The 25,281-nt window shown below is 34.6% G+C and overlaps 1 protein-coding gene across 1 annotated transcript in view; it reads right to left on the bottom strand.

The window, feature by feature from the left end:
• LOC119638174 (zinc finger protein 395) overlaps positions 1-25,281 on the bottom strand; it is a 484,238-nt gene that overhangs the window by 164,717 nt on the left and 294,240 nt on the right. The window contains exon 3 of the mRNA XM_038034825.1: positions 724-857. Within this exon, the coding sequence (XP_037890753.1) occupies positions 724-857 (134 nt within the window). The remainder of the gene's footprint in view (positions 1-723; positions 858-25,281) is intronic.

The following is a 25,281-nucleotide window of genomic DNA, read 5'->3' as shown; positions in this document are numbered from 1 at the left end:
AGTATATTGCCAACTTGAAAGGAAAGCAATAATAATGTAGTGACCAGAGTTTAGGCAGAGCAGTCTGCTAAGTTGATTCTAATGGAGCCATGTTCGAGGAAGTTTCAAAATCGTTCCAACTATAAACGCATAGTATAGGCAGGAAAATCTCTAAATTTGCTGTGGGCTCCTTCTGTACTTGAATTGAGGCAAAAAAAATCATTAATCGAAGAAGGGAAGCGCATAGCACGGAACCAGAAAATCAGTAAGCTACAGAAATAGCGAGGTGTGAGAAGTTAGACATGAGAGAGAGAGAGAGAGAGAGAGAGAGAGAGAGAGAGAGAGAGAGAAAGGTAGAGAGAGGTAGTCAATCATGCAGGAAATAGAACGCAAGTTGAGCTTGGTTATGATGACTAAATGATTGAATCAAATGATTGAATATAAAGATTATATGAACTCAGGAAGCAGAGCGTAGCATACTGTGCTAATGACAACGATATAAACTAAACGGTTGGATGGATGTTTAACAAAAGCATCACTAAGCTGTGTAAAATTATTTGAATTAATAATAAACGATTTTTTTTTTTTTGTTATTTCTCATAATACTTTCTATAAGCAGCTGCTTTAATAAATATATACATACATAATATGAATAGCGTTATTTAAATTATCTGGCAAGAATTCAAATACAAAAAAAAAAAAATTGAAAAATCTTTAGTTATGGTTTTAGTTACATTAGCTTACCTCCATTTTTCGGTGACTTTGGAGAATGCGAAAGTGTTACCAAAATCATGGCCGCATTGCATTCATTCATTTCTTCTTCATCGCATTGATCGCCACTGCACTCGTGCGTATATGATGGGGGACGTTTACGTGAGCTGAAAAAATAAAAACAAATGCATTTATATACAATTTATTAAAGATATAGAAAAAAAAAAAGCAAAAGCGCTATAGTGGAACATGGCCTACTATTACGTATCCTGCACTATTTGGCTTAATACAATTATTCAATTCAAAGTGGGTCATGGACAACCATTGAATACCCTTCACTATTCTGCAAGTATTTATGTAAAGACTTTTCAATATGACCCATGTCATATGCGTGTCCGATCCGAGCCATTCCGAACAGGGTTCGTCCCTGAGTCATAATAGTTATAAAGCAAATCACATTGCATCAGAATATCTTAAAATTTATAAATAGATCGATATTTGTAGGTAGATACATAGACGGACCGACAGACAGACAAGCTTAAATCAATTCTGAAATTTATTCTATAATAGGTGGGTGTTCCATGTAACCGCTAACTAACTTAATACACCCTTACAACATAGGTTATGTAGAGTATTACAATAATATTCTTTCGAAAATTTAATTCCATTTATTTAAAAATACATTTTTTTTATCCAAAAATAAATATCAAAAAAAAAAGAAAGAAGAAGAAAAATCATTGACCCAAAAATGTAATGACAATATTTGATTTTCTCACACTGAAATCCATTTAGTATTGCATTTACATAATTTAACTAAGAGTGACGCAGCTCTATTTATTATATGTAAGAGTGGGCGGGTATTTATTTGGAAATGTTTTTGTTTGTTTTTTTTTTTTTTACTTTTGTATGCGATCAATTAGTTAAATACAATATCTTATTAATGCGTCTATGTAGACTTCATTTTATTTTCTTTTTTTTTTTCATTTATTTATTTAAAACAATGAAGCTTTGTGTCACGCAAATTGAAACTTCAAATAAAAAATCGCCGACAATCATGTATAACGAAAAATTCCAGAATATTGCATATAACGGATTTACAAGGAATTATGGAAAATTAGTTGGAAGCCTAGAAAGATTAGTTAATATCAAGTTTTCTATGAAAAATTTTTCCATGAATTTATGAAATAATAATAAGCACACGAATAAATAAATTTAATAAAATTAAAAGCAATTTACAGAAGAGTCGCGTATCGTAACAATTTCCTGTAAATAATGAGGGCATCAGCAGGTAAGTCAGTTCCGTTCTCTTGGAAGGCTTTGCTGATCAAAATTTACTCACATTTTCGATATTTTGAGTGCTACATTTTGTATTGCGTGTGAGTGTGTCTGAGTGTCTGTGTGTGTATGTTTTATTGTCATATCTCAAGCAAAATCGTAACAGTTACTATTTCCCTTCTGTCAAAGGCGATAGGGACAATTCTTATATGCAATTTTTAGTTGGTTCAGATGGAACTTCACCTTGTCGTTAGTTGCTAGCGATTATGGATTATTGAAGAAAGTATTTTGAAAGCATCGTTTTTTTGTGGTAGATGCCAACCATTATATAAATCCTAAATTCCTTCAGTCTATGCATTTCCAAGATATTGTTACGAAAATCCCAAATCCAGTTTAACTAATTGATTTTTCCAGAAAATATATTTCCGCGAGAGGGAAAAATCAAGTGTAAATTCGTGACACCTCATGCAGCTGCCGGCCGACTAAAAAGTTTACTGGAAAGGCGGAGGCACAATCAGTCGAAAAAGGACATTTGAATTTGCAGTTAGTTATGCTGTCAAACTAAGTAAACTGTAAATAGTTCTACCCTCAGGGAAATTGATTGTAAATAAAACCATAATCTTGCGATACGGCGAAGATCAAAGTCACGAATTCGTTTTTGTTCTGCCCTTCGTTTATAAGTGTCTTTGTATTTTTGCTTTGCGGTAGGGTAGCCGAAATATTAATACAAGTAAGATCATTGACCATTACATACCCTACACTACTTCGGGCAGTACAATTATTGGCTCGTACTTCAAACAGCACACATTATTTTCCATAATTTTCATGAAAGCGCACGTATTGGAAGTTTTCATTTTCCCTGAATATAAGAGTTTGTGTTTCGTGATACCCCCCTATATAAGTGAAGGTAAGAAAAAAAATGGTCCTACGTGATCCAAATTTCCTAACTTGAAATTTTTTTTTTTTGCTGAAACCATCCTATAAATTATGAAGATATCAGGAGATATCTTAAATGAAATGGGGGAAGAAACGGACTTATTTAGGTCTACTTAATTATTTAATTTAATTATTGGCAGGAGAAAATTTTCATCACAAAAAAAAATAGCAATAACGCTCTTTTGGCATAGAGAATTCCTATATACGGTGCTATGCAAAAAATAGATCTATGTGGTCCAAATAGATAAGGTATATTTCTTTGTCAGATTACTATTAAGAGGTAATTTTCAACATGAGTAGTTTAGTCTCCGTAGAATGATTATATGAGATGGGTTCAAAACATAGGCCCCAGCTGGTCCAAAATTTTCAAATAAATTTAGAATGCCGATATACTACTGCTTAGTCGCTTTTGCCGAGAAATTTTGAAAATTGCAAATTTTCTTCCATATAACGACCTTTAGGGATAGGTCGTCATATATAGGGTGTTCGAAAAAGTGGACCGATGCGTTCCCGCTTGTGCCAAAGTATCGCTATGGCTTGCGAAAGTCTAGAACAAATCAAGTTTTATTAAAGAACTTTTGAATATGCAAATTGAAGCGAGATCGCTTCCAAAACGGAAAATTTTTATATTTTTAATCATAGATTTGAATAAGCAACATGCGTGTATGTAAATTATTTAAGACAAATTCTAAGCGGCCTGTGCAGAGTGATACGTCACGCTGAGAGCTCAGTCAATGACTATTCTATTTGAAAAGTTGTGTTTCAATCGTTTTGGCTCAGAGAAAATTGTTGCAATATAGCCCCTGCCTGCTTAAGCTAAAAAAGATGAGTTTTTTAAAATCGCGATTTCATTCAGCAAAGAGACATTTTTAAGTTGTTTAATAAAGAGGAGAGAAAAAAACGGACGTTTTTTTTATCGAAAACGGTAAAAAGAATTTAGGTTTGGAATTTCACATTTGTTTTCAGCGATATCCTCAATTACCGTTTTCTATTTTTTTGTTTTTTTTTTTATTTGTTTCTGAAAGAACGGAAAATAATTATTTTCAAAGGTTTTTTTTTTTTTTTTCTTTTTCATTAATCGAATCTGTTTAAAGTTTTTTTTATAAATTGCCATAGTGGGTTACGTTTGTTTTGCTGTTGTTATTCTGTTCACTGACCTTGCTTAACAATTTTGAATAATTTTTTTTTTTTTGCTCAACAAGCAAACACACACAAACACACTCATACACATGGACATGCAAATATACCTTATGTATGTATGCATATTCTTAATGAAATTGCTTTCGTTTGTATCATATTTTTAGTGTTGTATGAATATATACGTAATTTATGTGGTGAATTGTTGCTGTTGCTATTGTTGTTGTTGTTGAGAGTATGCGATATGTAGCAACAGATTGTTTGCGTATACATGTCGAAAGGGAACTGCAAGAGAATGTGCGTATTTGTTAGTATGATTGTGAGTATTGCATCACGTTTTTAATCTAATAATATGCGAGTGGGTATGTAGGGAATAAATTCGTAAGCATATCTGTGGTGGGCGTGTATGTTCACAATTTTTATAGCCACCATTGAAATTTTAGGCGTATACTCATTTCGCTCAGCAAAGAGAGCTTTCAGGGGCTCTATCAGCTAAATACATTCTATAACAGCATCATATTCTGGATCGATCTAGCCACGTTTGTTCATTTATTTCTCTCTCCTTTCTGTCCGTTCGATCATCTACACGTTCGTTCACATGATCACTAGATCCGTCCATTTGAACATCAGCCAATTGCTACGAGCGTCCATTTGTATATTCGCCCAACTGTCCAGTCGTCCGTCGGCCGGTCTCTGTAAATATTTGTTGTCTGAAATTAATACCAGGGCTTAACATTTATCCGAAACTTTCCAAATTCTTGCAAAAAGATTGATAATGAAATTCAACCAGGTCGGACAGAGGGCCGCCTTACAGTAGAACATAAGCTTAGAGCCCCATTATTTTCAAAACCAAAACTAGTTACTAGTTTTTTGTTCATTTCTCCAAAGCTACTACAACTACGACAATCAAATTTTTTACGGGTATCTCTACAGCACCGTGACCATCCCATATTATGCTTGTTTTTTTTTTTTTGTTTGCTTTTTTCAAATAAAAATGTTGGATATATAAAAGTCGGCCACAGTCAAATATAATTTTTCGAACTTTTCTTAAAATTTTATTTGATTTCGTGCTTGTTGCTGGTGGCTAAAAACTTTTCTTTTTTTTTTTTTTTTTTGTTCCTTTTCTCTCTTTTTATATTACTTGAGCGCATATTTCATTACCAATATGTTCTGAAATACCAAAAAAATGTATTAACAAACGAAAAAAAAAAAATTTGCTTTCTTTACTCTAGGAGTAAATAAATGTTCAGTGAGTAGTAATTCATTATCTTCATTGCAGAATGATTTCATTTCCTCAGTACCCTATTGGAACTTTGGTATTAAAATGCGAAAAAAAAAGAATTGAAAAAAAGAAAATACTTTTTCAGTAAGTGATACTGTTGATAAATTTTAACAAAAAACAATTAAGAGCACTATATCGAACCATTCAGCACTCTACGGTTGTGCGTATAATGACTTTTCATAGTAATAAAAATAATGTAAACGAAGCGGTCGGAATAATGATGCAATACTGTTCCCTCCTTGGGCCTTGGGCCTGCGGTGGCAAATTTGATCAAATTACCTGCAAATTCGACGGCCTACTGTTATATCCAAGGAAATAAGATGGACAGACGGATAGACAAGCTTAAATCGATTTAGAAAGTGATTTCAAATCGCTCGTTATATTATAAGGTGACTCTATCTCAAATTCTTCTGCTTGCTGCATACATCCGCACAAACCTAATATACTCTTGTGGCGTATAAAGAAAAAATATTATATCGATTATGTAACTATATATAGGAGCATGCAAAGTTCGTCAGTTCTTTTGGCAAATCCCTAAACATTACTTAGTTCATAGTCAACCATAGTCTTTTTCGGTTAAGACACTTCTTGTACGTATGAAAAATATATACATCGTCTTGTTTTTATTTATTCATTCTTTTGTGGCCGCGATACACATTCAGAAACAATAGCAAAATTCAAAGTAATCATCTCGCGTAAACAGTTGTCAGTTCAAAGTACGATATATAACACATGGGACTAAGTAACCATATGAAGAGCTACTACAGAGTATAGTTCATCTGCGGTTCGAAGCTGCGAACGTTGACTTGGCGGACGCATATCTTATCCCCACAGCTTATTCATTAGCCCATAGGAGTATTCTTAAGTAAACGAAAGATTCGATCTTTTTCGGCGATCATTAGTGTATTCCCGGAAAAGCTGCCTTTACGTACTGTAAGAGAGATGTTGCCTAAATTAAGCATTTCTTAGGGAAAGGATCGCTGTGTTTAGTGCTAGCAGATTGGAAACCTCGTCATTATCTAAAAATTTGCTATAGATAAAGTATCTTCAAGACTATGAAGACTGCATGATAGATAAGTGCCTGTGCAGGAATGAAAATTTTTTCCTCTCCAGAACTTCTTTCCTACGTTGAAAATCACATGCAAAAACATCGACGGTGGTTTGAACATTGAAAGCTAAAGTTCTTACCTAGAGAGGGAGTTTTTTGACAAGACTTTTGGGACAGAAGGAGAACTAATAATATGATTTATTAAGCATACATTGAAGTGTTAGTATAAAAAATTATTTTGGAAAAACATTAAAAAATGTCAACGCCAAAGCCGTTCTTGCGAGACCTTTTCCTTTAAAACTCGTCTGCCCTTTGCGCTTATCTTAGTGCAAATTTGAATTAAAAAACAAGTAAGAAAGTTAAATGCGGTCATTGGCATGCTCTATAATGTGGAGTGGGCATGGTTGATTTTTCTAATTTTCCAAATGAAAGTCTTATCGCATAGACGCGTGGGTGTTGTAGGTGTGTCCTTTGGAAAGTTTAGCTCACTTTCAAGTTCTTTTGCAAATTTGTAGGCGCGGTCTTCATTTTTGCGAATGAGAGAATATTTACTATAAATACTACACAGTTGAGCAACCGGTCAGATGGATAAATTACTATGTTTAGGTGCATTCCAAATTTGAAATTTCTCAAGATCTTATATACCTTATGGGGTCTTTCAAGCTTGTTCCTGCGCGTTTGAAAGTTATTGAAAAAAATAAATTAAATTTTGATACATTGTCATATTGGGCAGGCGGGGCCAATTTTTTTTTGATTATTATGAGCAAAAAATCGATTTTTTATTCCTTTTGAAAAGTAGAGGAGAATGTTTACGACAGACTTCGCACAGATGGACAGACGGACAGACGGACATGCTTAAATCCATTTAGAATTTGATGCTGATTAAGAGTATATACACCTTCTGGGGCCTCTGACGCTCCCCGTTGATGAGTATTAAAAACCAAAAAGGCTCACTTAACTTACGTGCTAGGGCTGTGTATGTAGGATTTTTTAAATACATTGATTCTTGAGTAATCGGCAGTGTTTTCCAAGCGTTCGAGGACAAGGTCGAAATTTCAAAGCGAAAGTTCTTTATGGTTAGTGAACAAAAAAAATTTTTATTCATAATCTATGGAAATGTTACTCCTTATGATGTCTCGTAGTGAATTCAGGTATTATCGAACATTTTCGTCGAAAATCGATTAATCGATTAATCACTCTTTGTTGTTTTTTTTCTCTTTTGAACAACTTGTTTGCCTATTTTTCGTTTTCAGAAAAAAGTTCGCTTGTAAGTTCCACTTAAGTTACTTGGTCAGGAAATGAGTTGGAATTTTTTTTTGCACAAGTGCACTTGCACTTGTCTTGTTATGATTTCACGCATCTATTTAAAAAATATACTTGCCATCATTCAATAATCTCTTCTCTCTTGTCAGTATTCCACGCCTAGACCCTTTGAGGAACAGTGCATACCATTTTAAGAATAGTAGTCGCAGTACCACTTATGATAATTTCCCTATCTACTTGGAATAAAAAACCATAACCCTAATCTCTACGATAAGTGTTTGTGGAACTGTAGAAAGCTGATCGCAATATTACATACAATCATTCCTTTGCGAGCTATGAAGTGAACTAAAGTTTATGCAGAGCATCTTCTTCCACATTTTATAACTATATATAGCTGTTTGAATAAATAAATGGATCTCAATTATAAACTATAATAATAAGATTTTGATAATTCCGCGGCCACACATCCTCCGTTTCGCCGACTGAGAGATGAACCATTTTTGCGCGAATCGAATGGTTGCGAATGGTACGAACATGATTCAGTTGATCACCAACAACGGACGGACGGACAGAATACTATATAACAGAAGGTGCAACCGTTTCAGTAACACTCCAAACGAAAGTCAATTGAGTTAGCATTCTCATCATACCTTGTCTACACAATCTTCGGACAAGACCATTATCTGCTCTGTAGCGATTTATATTGAGCACACCTCATGTTGAAGGTTTATGTTTTCATTATTTAATATGTTCGCGGAGTCAGTCAGTCTCACCTTTCAGAAGCTTATAACCGAAAGATAATTTTGACATTATTCGTCTGCTCTCTAAGAAGAGTGACTTCATTAACGCTAAACAATTTCTATATGGTGGAGGACGGATGTTAGGATTCCAGGAAAGACTACGCAAGCAGAACACTTGAAACTGTTTTTGTCTGCACTCAATTTGTTGTTTGAATAGCAGATGATAGAACGTTAGTCTAGAACAAGCCTCCCTAGCAATATATACAGCAAAGGAACAGTGTAAGGATCACGAAAAGGAAATCCTTTTGTTTAGCGCTTGTTAAAGGCCAAAGTATGTTATGATTTTTTCACCACAATGTTTATATGAATCGATCTAAGCTTGTCTGTTCTTCTATCCTTCTGTCTATCCTCTTGTCTTATGTAAGCCGCAATTTTTGATATAGTATGATATATACATAGTAAGTACTTCGACGCATATGAACAATGGATACTTTTGGCAATATTCATGCACTTTCTAGAGAGGGTAACTTTGTCAAGACTAAACGAGTTCTATGTAGTGGAAGGCGGATGGTAGCATTCCAGCGATGACTATGCAAGCAGAACAATAGACACCGTTGGAGCACACTCTCAAATTATTTTTTTTGCGTATCCGAGATGATAGAACCGCATTCTAGAATAGACCTTCCTAGCGATATATTATATACAGCAATTGATTAATATAAGGATTACGAAATTCTCTGATCCATTGCTCGAGAAGGCATATTTTATTATTTTTATTGTCTTATCGATGATAATGTTTATGTGTGCAGGAGTTCCAGTCATATCCTGAATGTTTCAAAAGTTATGATAAACTTATGATGCTTAAATTCTCATATGGTATGCATATGAAAGCATATGAAATGAATATGATGAAAACTCTACTAAACAAAGTATTCAAAGAGAATTTTGTTTTTTTTTTCATTTTAATATATAAAATAAATTTTGAAAATTCTCTGAATTTTTGCTTATACCTATCGTTCGTATATTAATAAAAAAGCCAGCGGAGAGCTATTTTAGCACGAGACTTTTAAATACATATGCATATATAGGGAAGTAAGCGAACGATTAAGAGCATTACTTGTGCGTGTGTTTGAGTACGTGAGCTTGTGAATAACTGATAAAAAAATGTTTGCTTGCTTTTGCAAAAAGTTTTTATTTCATTTCATTTTTCTTTTCTTTTTTTTTTTTTTTGTTTATTTTTAAATAGTATTCGAAAATATTTGAAAAGAGTAAAAAAGTTAGCCATAGCGAAGTTGAAAAGGAAGCATCGTCATTATGTTAAAGCATATACGAGGAACAGCGACGCGTTATGGAAATATCGTTTATACGTCTGCTTATATTGTGCTTGTGTTCACCTTCATATGTTTAACAATTTATATCTATTCTTATATATTATTTAAATACGCTTATATGCTTTTGTAAGATAAGTTTGTTATAAATGTTTACTTAACAACTTATATCTTATGCTTTTCTTTCTTCTGCCGACAATTATGATTTCAACAAAAAAAAGAAGAAAAAAGTCGTCTCCTCCGGAGAAAAAAACTTGCATTTTAAATTTGAAGGAACAGATATTTTGGAATATCTCCGATGTTTACTTTAATTAATTTTTTGATATCTTTAAAAATCTGTTATCTCTGTTTTCTAGATGAAGAAGCCGATGTATGGAAAGAATTTGTTTTATTTAAGTGGAATTGAAAGTCGAAAGTTCTCCTTTTCGCTGCCTTTGATAACTTACGTGCCAGTAAGTATTCTAGAAACGTTGCTCGAGCGAGTTCGGTCGACCGATAAGCTGTGAGGAATCTTTTTTAAACCTGAAAACCTAAGTGCTTCGCATTTTGAAAAGTGCGCAAGCTCAGCTAACACCTTCTCTTTTTCCCCCGTTTCCAAGCAGATGCATTTTTTAACAAATCATACCACGATCTGACTGTCAGTCACATTAAGTTAGAGCGGATGTATACGGCCTCCAAAAAGACCCATCTTTTATTTTATTATGTAAGCTTATCGGCCTGCCTGTTCGTATGTTCGTTTTGTATGCTCGTGCGCAAACTACAGTTAGTAAATTTTGAAATATTTTTACGAAATTTATTATAGCGACAAGTATTGGTCCAAGGGCGAACGCTATTTGAAATGGTATGGATCGGATCATATTTTCGATTACTGTCCATAGAAGGCCTTATTTTGAAAAACAAAGCGTTTTGGCTAATGAAAGGAAGCCTGTGTGTCCGTCCGTCCGTCTTGTTTTATTGGGTTAAACCTCCAGGCTGCACTTTTCGAGCACTTTTTGATGAAATTTTATGCACTAATGTGTTTTGGCCCAAGATAGGCGCTATTGAAAGTGATTCAGATCGAAACACTGTATAGAGCACTTTCCGTATTGAAAAGTTGTTATTTGAATGAAAGGTTTAGACATACTTCCGCCTGAGCAACAGTGCAAGTAGGCATCTTTCGGGAAACTATCGTTACTAATGTGCGAGTAAACTCGTGCCTTGGGAATAAACTCAGCTATGGAAAATGCAGTTAGTTCAGTGCAAATAAATTTGTGCAATGAGTATGCCCTCAGTAGAATGCGAATACATATGCGGCTTGAGAGCATGTGCAGTTATTTTAAGAAGGCAAGGTAGAGCCGTAATTGATCGAAGATTGTTGTATTTGTAAGATGAATCCTGTTTATGGAAAGGGACATCCAGGAAAGTCGGAGATCGTTTTAATTTATAATAATTAATGCGGAAGTGTCCCTTGTTCATAGCGATCTGATGATAATGTCACACATCACTCAATAAGTTGGTAGGATGAGATCTAGGAGGTCGAGGCTATTGACGAATTCATATGAATTGACGACAGCAACAATCTTCAAACGAACTTATCGATATCGATTGCCATTTTAAATTTTATGTTTCGTCCTATGAACTTATTGAGTGACATGCTAAATAAAATACGGAATATTTACGAGCGAAGTCTTCAATGCTTCAAAGATTTAATCGTTTATTGTAAATGAAAAATTCAAATCTATTATACGATCTATTATGTTATGATTTAATTACTATAATGCTTTACCATTAAATCTAAATTTCTTGTCAATAATTTTATCAAAATCCATTCATCTTATGCGATCGATATTTATTTAACATTATAAGTTAACTTTACAACATACTTTTATGAAACCTCTGCACATAACAGCGCACGCACACTAAGGCGAAAAACTGTAACAAAAATTAACACATTAAAAAAATCACTTCGCTTCCATTATGTAGTCAAGATCGCTATGATTGATTATTGACTTTCAGCATAGAAACTATGAACAAAAAGGAAAAAAAAAAAACAACAGAAACGACAAAGAAAAAGGAAATGATTTAAAATAGAGCTATTGTTGTTGTTGTTTTGTAAATTTCAAAACATTTTCAATCGGGCTGTGGTCATCGTCATCATCATCACCATCAACATCAACATCAACATCATTATTATCATAATGATCATCATTTGCGTCGTCATGAACAGCACATACATAAGTAAATGTAACTGAAAATTAATAGCGAATGAAGTTGCGCTTACAAAATTGCCATTTTTAACGGCATTACAACAACAATAGCAATAATAATAACAATAATAACGACATTAGCAATAAGAAAAATATGTTTGCGATGGTTGTTGTTGCGGTAATAATTTTTGCTTTCAACACTTTTGCACTAAACATGAGCCAGAGATTTAAAGATATTACGTACTCCTATTTCAAACACATAAACACACGCACACACGCGCGCGCGCATATAAACAAACAAACAAACATACATAAACATTCACTCTGTTTTCAATATAATAAAGTTTATTGCAATTTTGTTGTTTTCTTTCCTTTTGTTTTTTTTTTGTATTTTTTTTTTTTAATTTTTTTGTTTTTATTTTTTATTTTTCTGTTGTTATTCTTGTAAATTTTTGGGTTAAATAAGCATGCAATTCATGCATAACACAAGTGGGTAGTTAGATGGGTGTTTGTAACTATACATACATACATGTATATACATATATACATACATATATATATATATATATATATATATATATATATATCTATATACCTGAATAGATTTAACCGAGTCAAATAGACGGACGGACATACCTGCAAACATTCGAATAGTTAGTTAGTCACTTAGCTGGCAAGCTAGTAATAGTTTTATACAATCATACTCCTATATATATATTTACATATGTATAAGTGTGTATGTATGTTTAGGCATATGTACAGACATATAAACAAAAGCATAAGCATAGGAAGATACACATAAATATACATGCATGCATATAGACAGACCGATCATACAGACATACATACCTACTTACTTAAGGAGTGAAGGCGAGAACATACGAACGGGGTAGGCACACTGGCTTAATTGCCTACCAGGTATTAATGCTTGCAGCTCAACGGTTTTAAGGCAAAGCAAATAATAAACTAAACAAAGAATAACAACAACAACAACAACAACGGCAATAGAAACATCACAACAATATATAGTGTGAATTGATGCAACAAATGTTTGGCTTGTAGTGTTTTCTTTTTCATTTTTTTTTTTTTTTGTTATTTATTTATTTTTCTTCTTTTATTTATTTTTTTTTGTTATTAAATGCTGAGTAACTGAGTGACTATAAAGCCGGTTAGAGCTGACGCGTTTAGATTGCATGCGGAGTGCAAGTGGGAATCGGCACAATTGTTTTGGCATTAGTTATGCCTCTATTTGTTTGATGGTTTTTCTGATGGTATTTTGTTTCATTTATTGCAAAAATAAACATAAAATTACAAACAAACAACCACACACACTCACACACATACACAAGAGCTTATACATCCCAATACCCAGTGTAGATAGGCTCATAGAAGCCTTTACGTATACATATTTACAAACAAATTGAGGAAATCACTTTTGTGCGATTCCCATGCTGTTATGTTGCTGTATTATTGTTGCTTAAAAATAATAACAACAGTGGCAAAGCAAAGCAAAGCGAAATAAGCAGAGAGCAGCATCAGCAGCATCAGCAGCAACAGCAGCAGCAGCAGCAGTTGGCCAAAACAAAACTTGTAAATGTGAAATATTTATATATCGCATTTCAATCACGCGGCACAGGCTCAGGTCTTGGCGTCTTGTGCGCACGTCAATTTGCTGTAAAACTCTTTAAAAAAAAAATAAAAAAAAAACTCAAAGCAACAGTAACACTATAAATGCAGGTAATATCAGCTGCTAGCAGTAAAAATCATATAGGAGTGGAGTATATACATATAGTATACATATATATATATATATATATTTGTATGTATATATACATATCTTTGTAATAGAAGTAAACTGGACCACGGATATATGTATGCCGCTAACTATGCCCGCCACAATACCATACCCATTGCATCGTAGCGATAGTTATTTGTGTGCTTGTCCGTCTCTTGATGTTTATGGCTCAACAGAAATCGTATAATAACAGTGACGTCTACAATCATGGCGATAATAATGAAGATGATGACGGGGTGAGCATGAGGATGATGATAATGATGATGATAATAATGATGTTGTTATTGTTGTTGTTGTGGTGGTTTTTGTTTTTGTTCGAGAAAGATTGAGTGAAACAAACGTTGAAACTGTTGAAGACAATTTGACCACAAGGAAACCGTTAGATGTTTCCTTTTCATGCGCAACAACAATAATAATAATAACAACAACAATCACTTTAAAAAAAATAAAAAAAAAAAAATTTCATTGCCTATAAACGTATTTGTGTGCATGTATGTGCATTTATGTAAGTTTACCTGGCTTAAAGCTTTTCATAATAGCGTTTCAATCTTACCAAGTCATAGAGATACGTGCGACTCTATAGTGCATAGTATAGAGGAGGATTCTCTTCTTCGTTTACCCAGATAAAGCGAAAATGTGAATTTAATGCTTTTACGTTACTTTTATTTATTTATTTATTTTTTTGTTGTTGTTGTTTTTCTCTTTTCAGATTCTTTTTGCCGAAAATTTATGTTTATTTAATTTTCATGGAAATTTATATGACTTTTTATAAAATTTAATAGTTAAAAGAAAACACAAGCAATAACAACAACAACAGCAGGAACAGCAACTAAAAGAAAATGCTTCCAATTAAAACGAAAAAATACAATTTTGTTACTTGCCTTCGTTTGGTTATGGTTAAAAGTCTGTTTGTGTACTTATGACTGCGTCTGTGTATAAGTGTATGTGTGTATGTGTATATGTGTGTATGTGTGTGTCTGTGTGATTGTATTTTTACTTTAACAAAAACAAACACTTGAAGCACCAACAACAAAAACAACAACAACAACAACAACAACACCAAGAAGAACAAGAAATAAAATAAGTTAACAACGCTTCCTGAATTTTTATTAAATTTACCATTAACGGCTTTAACTTGTGGTTGAAATTTCACTAAACTAATTTAAAAATTACGATTTTATTTTAATACGCTACATTCTTAAGTAGTCTAAAGGATCCATTTTACAACAGGTTATGTCTCTAGAAGCTTAACGTGGACGACATACGACGTGGGACCGAGAGGAGGAGAATGGCCGAGAGTTATCGTCTCATCCGTGGTGTTTAGTACCCCTGAATAGGAAATTAAAACGATTTGTAGGCGTGTATCTCCCCACGCCAGCACTCTTCTCTTATCTCTGGTGAGAGCGACGCCTGTCAAAGAGTACCGGCTTTCTATAGATTAAGCTCCCGATTGCATTGCAATTCTGCACCGAATAAGAGGTTTCTCCCCACTTTGGACCCATAGTAATAGTAATAGTATGGTTAAACCAAGGGGCAATTCCCAATGCAATATGTCACCTTGTATTACCGGTTGCAAAAATGTCTAGAGACCGTAAAGGGAATAGTAAAACTCCAAAAGCCTACCCGGATGGGCAAATACATTTTCTGATATCCTTAATATCAGTTAAAGCATTAATTAAGGAAACATCTCGGGCAGTGCATCATTGCTCTCTGCAAACAAGATAATAAGTCGAGCAGCTGCCTTTGCCAACGATATAATAAGCCGAGTGGCGAGAGCATCGGTTTAAGCGACTTGAACTTGTCCGATTTCTTACTGCCTTTGCCAACAAAAGAATAAGCTGAGCGACAAGAGCGACAGGAGCTGCTGTTTGAGCGACTTGGACTTGTCCGAATTCTTAGTGCCTTTGCCAACAATATAATAACTCGAATGGTAAGAGCAGCTGTTTGAGCGATTTGGACTTTGACTAAAGCTATCGCAGGGACGGCGCATTGCCGAGTATTTGCGAGCCGCGACTACCACCTCGGTATTCATGTATTCATAATTGGTCTCAGCTACATTGAGTGACCAGTCAGTCAACCAAGGCGCAACAATTGAGAATAAGCACACATTCACTCCTAGTGCGGTCACTTCTCTCTTCTGCCCTTCTGTCTGACCATCATCCTGGTACACATACAGGAGGCATGCGATGTAATAACGGAAAGAATAAAAGAAAGACACCGAGCGCGATACAATGTCCTTATAACTATTTTTCCGAAGATTCGACTTAAGAATTCTCTTCTGTACCGTACTCTGCTGGCAGACCTTATTAGTGGCGAATTTTTGGCAAATTTTTTTTTGCGACAGAATGAAAAGTAATTGAATAATACAAAAGGCAACCGCGCATATAAGTTTAGGGTATTATCCGTATCGTTATGAAGCAGCGAACGTGTGAAATTAATTGATTGTTAGTTTAAATTCTCTTTTTTTTTTTTTTATGTATTTCTAACGTCTTGTATTAACGAAATCGAGTAGCAAAATATCATAAAATTTTACGATTATTTATTTGAAAAGATAAATACTTTTGCGCATATAAATTCGCCTATCCTGTCTGTCTTTCACTTTATCTTTAGTTTGCACCATGGCTATGGATTATTTTGGGCAGCAAATTAATGTTAAGACATTTGACTTTTTCAGGTTAAGCTTTTCATAGATTAAAAGTTTGCCAATATTAGTAAACAGTAGATTAGATAAAATTCATATAACTGCAACTAAACATTTGCGAGTACAGCACATGTTGTTGTACATATGCTGCTTGCAATTGAAGTTTAGTAAAGAAATAATATAAGCGTGATAATGCCATATTGATATTGATGATTATATTGACGCAATTACTTCAATAGTTTTTATATAACATTCAAAAATGTGTACCAATGATCTCATTTCCAATTCCCGTGATTAGTCGATTGATTTATATCTGCCTTGACGAGATGACACATCAACTGGGTATTGTTCCTCTAGCATAATGCTGCCTTACGCGAAAGCATTTCTTCCTTTGGACTTTTTATAATCAATTTCGTTCGGACATTTGACAAAGTTAGATATCATATTGACGTTAAGTGTTTTGAAAACAGTTTGTTTTGGAGTCCGTCGAGTGTGTTTTTGAGTTTGGAAAATAGCAAAAGAGAGGCCATATTTTGGTTCAGATGGTAACAACACTTCGGCAAAACCGTTGCGAAATAAATTTCGTGGCCGTTGTCTTCATATCCTCGTCTTCCTAGTAGCGAATCACTCATGAGATGTTCTCTACATGTGTAATAAAGTGGATGTGTGATCGGAACGGAGTAGAGAGGGAAGGAGAGGAGGGTAGGGAGTCACTGCAGCCTCGGACATGCAGTCCCCGAGCAGTAAGTGTGTCACTATACCTACAAGTAAACATGAATCGTAATTAAAGGATGATCTGCCCCGTTGACGACTGAACCCACCTATGTCGACTTCGCAATCGCACTTCTTAACCATAATACTTAACTACTTTGCTATGCTGTAGTTTAACGTAAGTAAAACTTGCTTTGGGGGATGATTATTATCTTTCTTCCCAAATCTTTTGAACAGTATGGATCCTTAAGTCCTTGAAGGCATGTCTGTCTGCTCAACTGTAAGTTTGCTTGTCTATCCGCTTCTCTGACCATATCTGCAACAAATGTGACAAATCTGTACAGCAAAGAGGTGAAATCGGCGAACTGAAACTAAACATATCTCTGCTTGCAAAGGTAAAACAAGTGGGTTTTTTGCTTATTACTGCAGCATTCCAAGTACATTTTATACATATGTATCTACGCGAGAATTAAAAAAAAAAAAAAACTGGTCAGATTTACCTTATAAATAGGGTATAAAATATGTAGAATATTTCATGTCCTTCCGCACTAGTGGTAAAGGGGTTTTTAAGTTTGTGCCGATGCAAGCAGCCCCCACAAGCACTTGAGATAGACCCCTATTTTATTATGCGGATCAATCAACAATCACTTTTTGAATCTACCTAAGCAAGTCTGTCCATCTGTCCGTCACTCTGGCTGTAGAATTCAAGATATTACAATGACATTTTCTATACCGACACGTTTCGACCCAAGGCTGAATGCTATTGAAGTCGGATATTACTTTCTTACTTCTCTCTTCCCCTTAGGCGAGCTACAGATATATATATCAATAAAATTTAATTAATTCGATGGTCATTCCATAGTCACACCTTAATGTTGTTTGGAAAGAAAAGAAAAAAGAAATTCTGAACTAAAGCTTGTCTTATAGTCGGACAAGCGGTGTTCAGATTATAATACATACACTTTCGAAGCATATGCGATGAAAAACTTGCGTCTAGAGTAAGTAATGGTTTGAAATACGATGAGAAGGAATTTTTCCGACTGGATCTAAGAAGCCTTGATAATTAACAAAAAAGCGTACGTTTTTCGGGCCTCGGACCGAATATACTTTTGGTTGACTTATTGCCATCGGATGTATTAATTCCCTACCAGGTTTTGTTTCAATCGAGAATTACGCCTTCCTTACAGATTAGTTTACTTCCTACGTACCAAGTTCCCTTTTCATACGTACGGATTTTCATGCAAGCCCGTCAGTCTCTTCACTACGAAAGAAGCTGCCAGTCATGAAAGAGTTTCTCTTTTTATGAACTCTTCCTATTGCAATATTTAATATCTGCTAAGACAATTAACTTTTCAACAATAAAGCAAAGAAGGATTCAAAATAAGTTTCTATTATTAATATCTTGAAATGAACACCTGGAGGGACGTCTAAATAATATGCCAGCTTTGGACCATCAGAGCACAAAAGGCTATGCTAGAAGTTGTTTACAGGCGACGGGCCAGGCATTTGGTGACCTGAGCTTGCATTCGTACTAAGATGTGAAAACATCCGCTCGGCGTTTGCTTCATCAAAAAGGCAAAAGGAATGATTTTTATTGATGCGAATGTATGTGTGAAATTTGCCATTATCAAAAAAAAAAAAGAAAAAAAAAAACTACAACTCCATACTTCTGCATCTAATAAGACACTCAACTGGTTCTCGAATTTCTGCATTTCAATTTTGGATAAAGACGATGATAAATACTGTACATCCACCCTTTAGGGTATGGCTATATTAGTTTTAGTTAAGTAAAAATTTCATTAATTTTCCTCTCAAGGTACTATGTAATGTGGTATGAAAAATGGAAAATAAATGGAAAAAAAAAGAACATTTAATTATACCTAAGTGTACACAAGCATTACCCACACATAACGATTCAATGATTTTTATCGATTCCCCATAAGAAAAGCACTTGTTTTCGGTTCTCTTTGTTTATGTTACGGTATAAGCAAAACAAATGCAAAACATAACCATTACCAAAAGAAAACAAAAAATCAAAAAAAAAAAAAATAAATAAATAAAAATAAACCATCATCATTATCAACGCCGTCATCATAATCGTAATCATCATCGCAGGTCATAAAGTCTCTCAACTCAATTCACACATATTGGCTTATAACCTAAAAACGCAATAGGTGTAGCTAACCACTGACCGCCAACGAATAGCAACTTATTAAATGTGGCCGCAGCCCAAACCCGATGCGGCATGATGTGGCTGGGCATATACACAGTCACAGTCACATACACATACACACACACACACACACCTTTCTTTTCTATCATGCCTTTCTAAACATTAAAAATAAATAAATGAAAAATAGAAAAAAAAAAAAAATAATAAAAAAACAAAAAGCAGAAAATCATTAAAAATATGCACATTTCGGTAGATGTAACATACAACAAACAACAACAGTAACAATGTACAAACTAACAATAATAAATTTACAATGACAATAACTTGAGCCAGCATGTGTTTGCACATGCCCGTGCATTTCTAATAGATTTCCTCCTGGCTTTTAAAGCCGCATAAACATTCAGTAAGGGAGAAGCGTCATGGGCGCAGTAAAAAGTAGAAAGAAAGAGAGCGAGAGCGGGAGAGTAAAGGTAATGGCGGGGAAGGGGGGAAGGTTAAGCGAAGCTCCCGCGCGACATATAAGCGCGGCATATAAACCATCAACCAAGTTCAAGTTAATAGTTGGCCAGTAGTAAAGGTGACACAAACATATACATACATACATACATACATACACACACACACACACACACACACACACATAAGCATTCAACGCTACATAAATTAACATTGTTTTCTACTTCTGCCAGTATTTCTTACTTTTGTTGTCTATGGATAAATGCCAACAAATGACAAGAGCTTCATACCGCCACCTTGCACAAATAAAGCGAACACATTTTGACTTTACCTAAACAAAACATTCGTCACCCATTCCTAATGACATTTCGTTTCATTTTAGAGACGATTTGTTAGGTTGGTTAGCGGCTTGGGTCTGGCCTGTGGTCGGCATGGTAGGACTATACGCGCAGCTTATACTAAATGTTGGTTGATGCCACTTGAAAACGTGCCACTGTATGTTGTTAAAATACATATATATGCATGCATGCATGCAAGCAAGCAAGCAAGCATGCATATATATCTGTATGTACATATGTATTGTACGCTTTTAAGCACTTTTAGGTTATGGCCATAGAGTTAGACTTTGATGTGCAGTGAAATCTTGAATATTTGAAAGCCCCCAACGTTATAAGAAAATGGAACAAAAACAACAACAATAAATATCGTTAGGTGGCGCATTAATACATAATTTATGCATGACTTTTCAACTCAATATTTAATGGTTTACAGGCGGCGACAATGGTTAGTGCGTTCCGTCCACCGCAAAAACAAAAAAAAAGAAAAAAAAACAAACGAAAAAAATTAGTTACAAAATCAAGTACAAAGGCGACAACAAAAAGTATGGTGACATATGAAAATTTCCCATAGTTTGCTACTTAGAAAAAAAAAAAAAAAAGAAAAAAAAATAGGAGAAAACTTGGCTTGGTCATGATTATCAGATTTGTTCACATGATGCGTTCATTTCTAGACAATATCGCTTGTATATATGCAAAAAAGAAAACAAAACAAAAGAAGACCAAAAAAAAAAAAAAAAAAAAAAAACGAAAAACATTTGTGTTCATCTAGCAATCAATTTAATTAAAAGTCATGGATTGTGTGAACAAAAACTTGATAAACAAAAAAAACGATAAAATTTAGACGAAGATCACCTGAGGGTTCTACAGAGCGCTTAACAGGTAAGAAAGAAAACAAACTAATACCGTTGGTAAAGAATAATAAGAAAAAAAAAAAGGACAGATATATCGTAGCTCTGTAAGCATAACATGTTGTGTAAGAATATCTCATTTATTTCAAGGAGGAAAACGTGTAGCACTACTACTATTACATAACGCCTTATAATTTAGTAAAAAATATTCTCATAAGCTATTCTATATAGAAATCACTTGTCTTCTGATGCCTCAGAAGGTGGGTTATCCGTCGCTCGCAGAAATCGAGCCAGTCTGCTTTTCAGAATCAATATAATTCTGAAAAAAATAAACCGTTTCCTCTTTGCGTGATTAAACGAATTACATAGACTGGGCAATCAGCCGATGAACAAGATTAAGACAGATCAGCTTATGGTGTGGGCTATCAGGCCGGCTTACGTTACGCATTATCAAGCTAAGTCGAACGTAGTTTTCAATTTAGAGTCAAGCAACTCGTAACGTGCAATGAGTTGGCTATACTCGATGGCTTATACATATTGCTGAATATCGACTACAATTATTCGTATTTGTACCATCAAGTCAAAAATAGCTTTTTCGTTTCGTCTTACGGGCTGCCTCGACAATTTGTTAAGAGATCGTTTGAGGGAAAGTTTAAGCCGACACAGAGTTTTACCAAAGTAGAGGGTTTTATGATAACGACTTCATTCTCATTCTGATTCATTTTAAATTCTAAATTCTAGGAAGAAATTGTAGAAAAATAGTCGTCTGCTTAAGCATCGCAACCCAAGTTTATATTTACTAACAGCCATATGCTTTTTCAGACCTTCTGTAGTTGGCAATCATTGGAAACTTTTATTTCAACAGAACGTAGCAAGATTCTAATAGACGATATGCTTCCTGTGTGAATGCATTCGGAGAGACAATCGATATCACGGATCTAACGCAAAACGGTGTCTGACTTTCTAGATAAGGAAATCATATTCGTTTATGGCCGAAATATAAACGCAGCGTTCTTCTTTTAAAAATAACCCCGTAGGAGAAGCCCGACCTCCTTTCCTTTTTTGTACTATGCATCCGCCCACAAAATATGAGTACAAATTGTTTGATCATCATATCTGCGGTAGTGTACGATATCAATAATGGGAGAAGAACAAAAACACAATTTTGTTTGCGTTTTTTAAAAGACAAGTGTTCTTACCTCTTTTAAGGGCGTGTCCTTTGATCGAACTGACTCATTAGGAATACCAATCTACTTGCTTGAACTTTCAATCCTTTTGCCAAACTTAGAGCCGGAAGTATGCTTAGTGAAGACGATAGAAGCGGACGGATTAAGACTAAATGTACTTTATGGAATCTTTAAAGCTAAGTTTGGAGTATTCTAAACAGTGGTTTTATTCTCCTCCTTCCTCCTTCATTGCTAGATATTCGAAAGCTATCGCTAACTAAAAATCTTCTTGTGAAAAATCTGTAAGTTTAGCTGGAAATTTTTGAAATAAATGCTTTTCAGAAAATCAGAATAATTCTTGTTAGTTTTTGATCAAGGAATATTGGATTTTTTTTTTTTTTTTTTTGATCAGACCAATCACTCCGGGGATATCCCTTATCCATGGGAAGTGAGGAAAAAGAAGAGGATAAAGATTGGTGACCATACCATAGTGGGTTGCTTAAATCAATAATTCTTGTTAGTTTTTGATCAAGTAATTTCAGTATTTTTGTTTTTTTTTTTTTTTGGTTAGACCAATCACTCAGGGGATATCCCTTATCCATGGGAAGTGAGGAAAAAGAAGAGGATAAAGATTGGTGACCATACCATAGTGGGTTGCTCAAATCAATAATTCTTGTTAGTTTTTGATCAAGTGATATTAGTTTTTTTTTTTTTTTTGGTCAGACCAATCACTCCGGGGATATCCCTTATCCATGGGAATTGAGGAAAAAGAAGGGGATAACCATAGCACAGTGGGTTGCTCAAATCAATAATTCTTGTTAGTTTTTGATCAAGTAATATTAGTTTTTTTTTTCCTTTTTTTTTTTTTGGTTAGACCAATCATTCAGGGGATATCCCTTATCCATGGGAATTGAAGAAAAAGAAGAGGATAACCGTAGCACAGTGGGTTGCTCAAGTCAATAATTCTTGTTAGTTTTTGATCAAATAATATTGGCATTGTTTTTTTAATACGGTTGGAGTCACTGAGGAGATGTCGCCTATTCGTGTGACACGAGGATAGTCAGAAGGAAGCGAGGGAAGAGAAGCAGACGGCAGTTGGTGGTCATAGTGCCATAGTGACCAGTTCAAGTGTTATGCCTTTACTGATAGATAAATCATGACAGCTACGACTAAAATAAACTCTACTGCATATGAATTTTGAAACCGCGTACATTAACTTGGTCGCGGTTAAAGTAAGCCTAGCCGCATATTTGCCTACACTTGTTTATGTAAATAAGTTAATGTAGTGATGAGGAAACCTTCCACCTATGCAAACCAGTTGGGATTAGATAAACAAAACTAAGTACATCTTATAATCACAGCTGTATAGAGCGTATGTCTATGAATTTGTACGAAGTAAAAAAAAAAGAAAGAAACTGATTGTTTTCATACAAATTTGCTTTGAAAACATTATTATACCCTACACGAGTTGTGGTGCAATGCTATTAAGTTTACGCGATTATATGCAACGCCCAAAAATACTTTTTTTTTATTATATCGATCGATTCAGAACGATTTCCTGATACGATCTGAGTATGTCTGTCCGTCTGTCCAGTCTGTTTTCTTTTTTTTTAAATACAATTCGCAAATGCTTAAGATATTTTTGTTTTCGTCCAAGAACGAACGTTTGTCTGTCCGTCTGTCTGCCTTGTTTTACTGCGTTAAGCCTACAAGCCGCACTTTTGAAGCTATTATGATGAAATGTTAAATTTTGGCCAAAGCATGAACACTATTGAAAGGGTTCAGATCGAAACATTATTTCGAGCACTTTCCACATTAAAACGTTGTTATATGAATAAGTGTAAGCGAAGTGGTATAGGATGTTTAATGGTGGACCATGGACCACTATAGTGTGTTTACTTCTTATTATATACAAATGTATAAAAAGTTAATGAATGAAAAGAAAAAAAAAAAAAGATTTTTTTTCTTTTTTTTAATATTCTTATATATAGTTTCATTCATTCAATCGGATAAGCAGAGACTATTGAAATCTTGTCATACAAGATTATTTAACACAAAAAGCAGCTGAATTCTGTTATAAAGTCTACAAATATCTAATGACGAATATTTCTTGCATTATGTGATTAAAACAGAAAGGTTAGTTACATTTTACTCTTTCTAACCACTGTGGCACTAATTTTATTCGTATTGACTAGAGGTGGATATGAAGAAAAAAAAAAAAAAAAGAAAAATAAATGTGCAAAAATTATTCTTGTATGTGCAGTAATTTCCTTTTTCCCACGTTAGCTTTTCTATGCAACACTCACGCGTACGCATTTGAACAAAAATACCACAGGCATCAACCATCTACATATATATATATATATATATGTATATATATATATATATATATATGTATATATATATATATATGTATGAATATAAGTAAGCAGCTGTAAGCTGTAACGCATGAATATTTTTAACCATATCTACCTGTAGTTGTTATTTTGAGGCCACTATAGCTTAAACGTGCACTTTATTATTTTTTTTAGAAGAGCACGAGCGCTCCCTACCTTTCTTTCCCACTTACATTTCTCTCACTCTCTCTCTCTCTCTCTCTCTCTCTCTCTCTCTCTCTCTTTCTCTCTCTCAGTCTCTCTCGTATAGATTAGCAATGAAGAAATCATAAGCAATGCATAACAATGACAGGCATACCAATACGCGGGACTTTTTTATTTATTTAGTGCAGGCAGTAAAACCTCAAAAGGGCGTTTAACAACGCTAATAACAACAGCGACAAAAACAACAACAACAATGACAATAACGACAACAACAACGACAATAATAATAACAAACGTATTAATGCCAATGCACCGGGGCACCTGTCATATTATGAATTGACCACAACCAACGATATATATATTGGGTGTGTGCATGTATGCGTGTATGCGTGTATTTATGTGTATACATAATCATGTATTATTCACTAGAGCACCAGTATTGCCGAGACGATCATCACAACCACTATCATGGGTTCATTAAAGAGACAAATATTTAAAGTTGGCCATATCGTTAGATAGCAAGCAGCATGTAATCACACTTGGTTATGGTTCGCAACTTAGTTTACTTAGAAAACTTTACTCCTCACTTATGTATGTTAAATGGACATGTATAGCATGCTTTAGTTATGAGTACAAGTTATGCTGTGACGGTTGTATTACATTGTCGCCTAGTTATCCAAACCGGGGGGGGGGGGGGGGGGGGGGGGGGGGGCGGGGGGGGGGGGGGG

This window comes from Glossina fuscipes, unplaced genomic scaffold, assembly GCF_014805625.2.
Source record: "Glossina fuscipes isolate IAEA_lab_2018 unplaced genomic scaffold, Yale_Gfus_2 84, whole genome shotgun sequence".
NCBI classification, from domain to species: Eukaryota; Metazoa; Arthropoda; class Insecta; order Diptera; family Glossinidae; genus Glossina; species Glossina fuscipes.
This window is presented reverse-complemented; position numbering and strand designations above follow the sequence as displayed.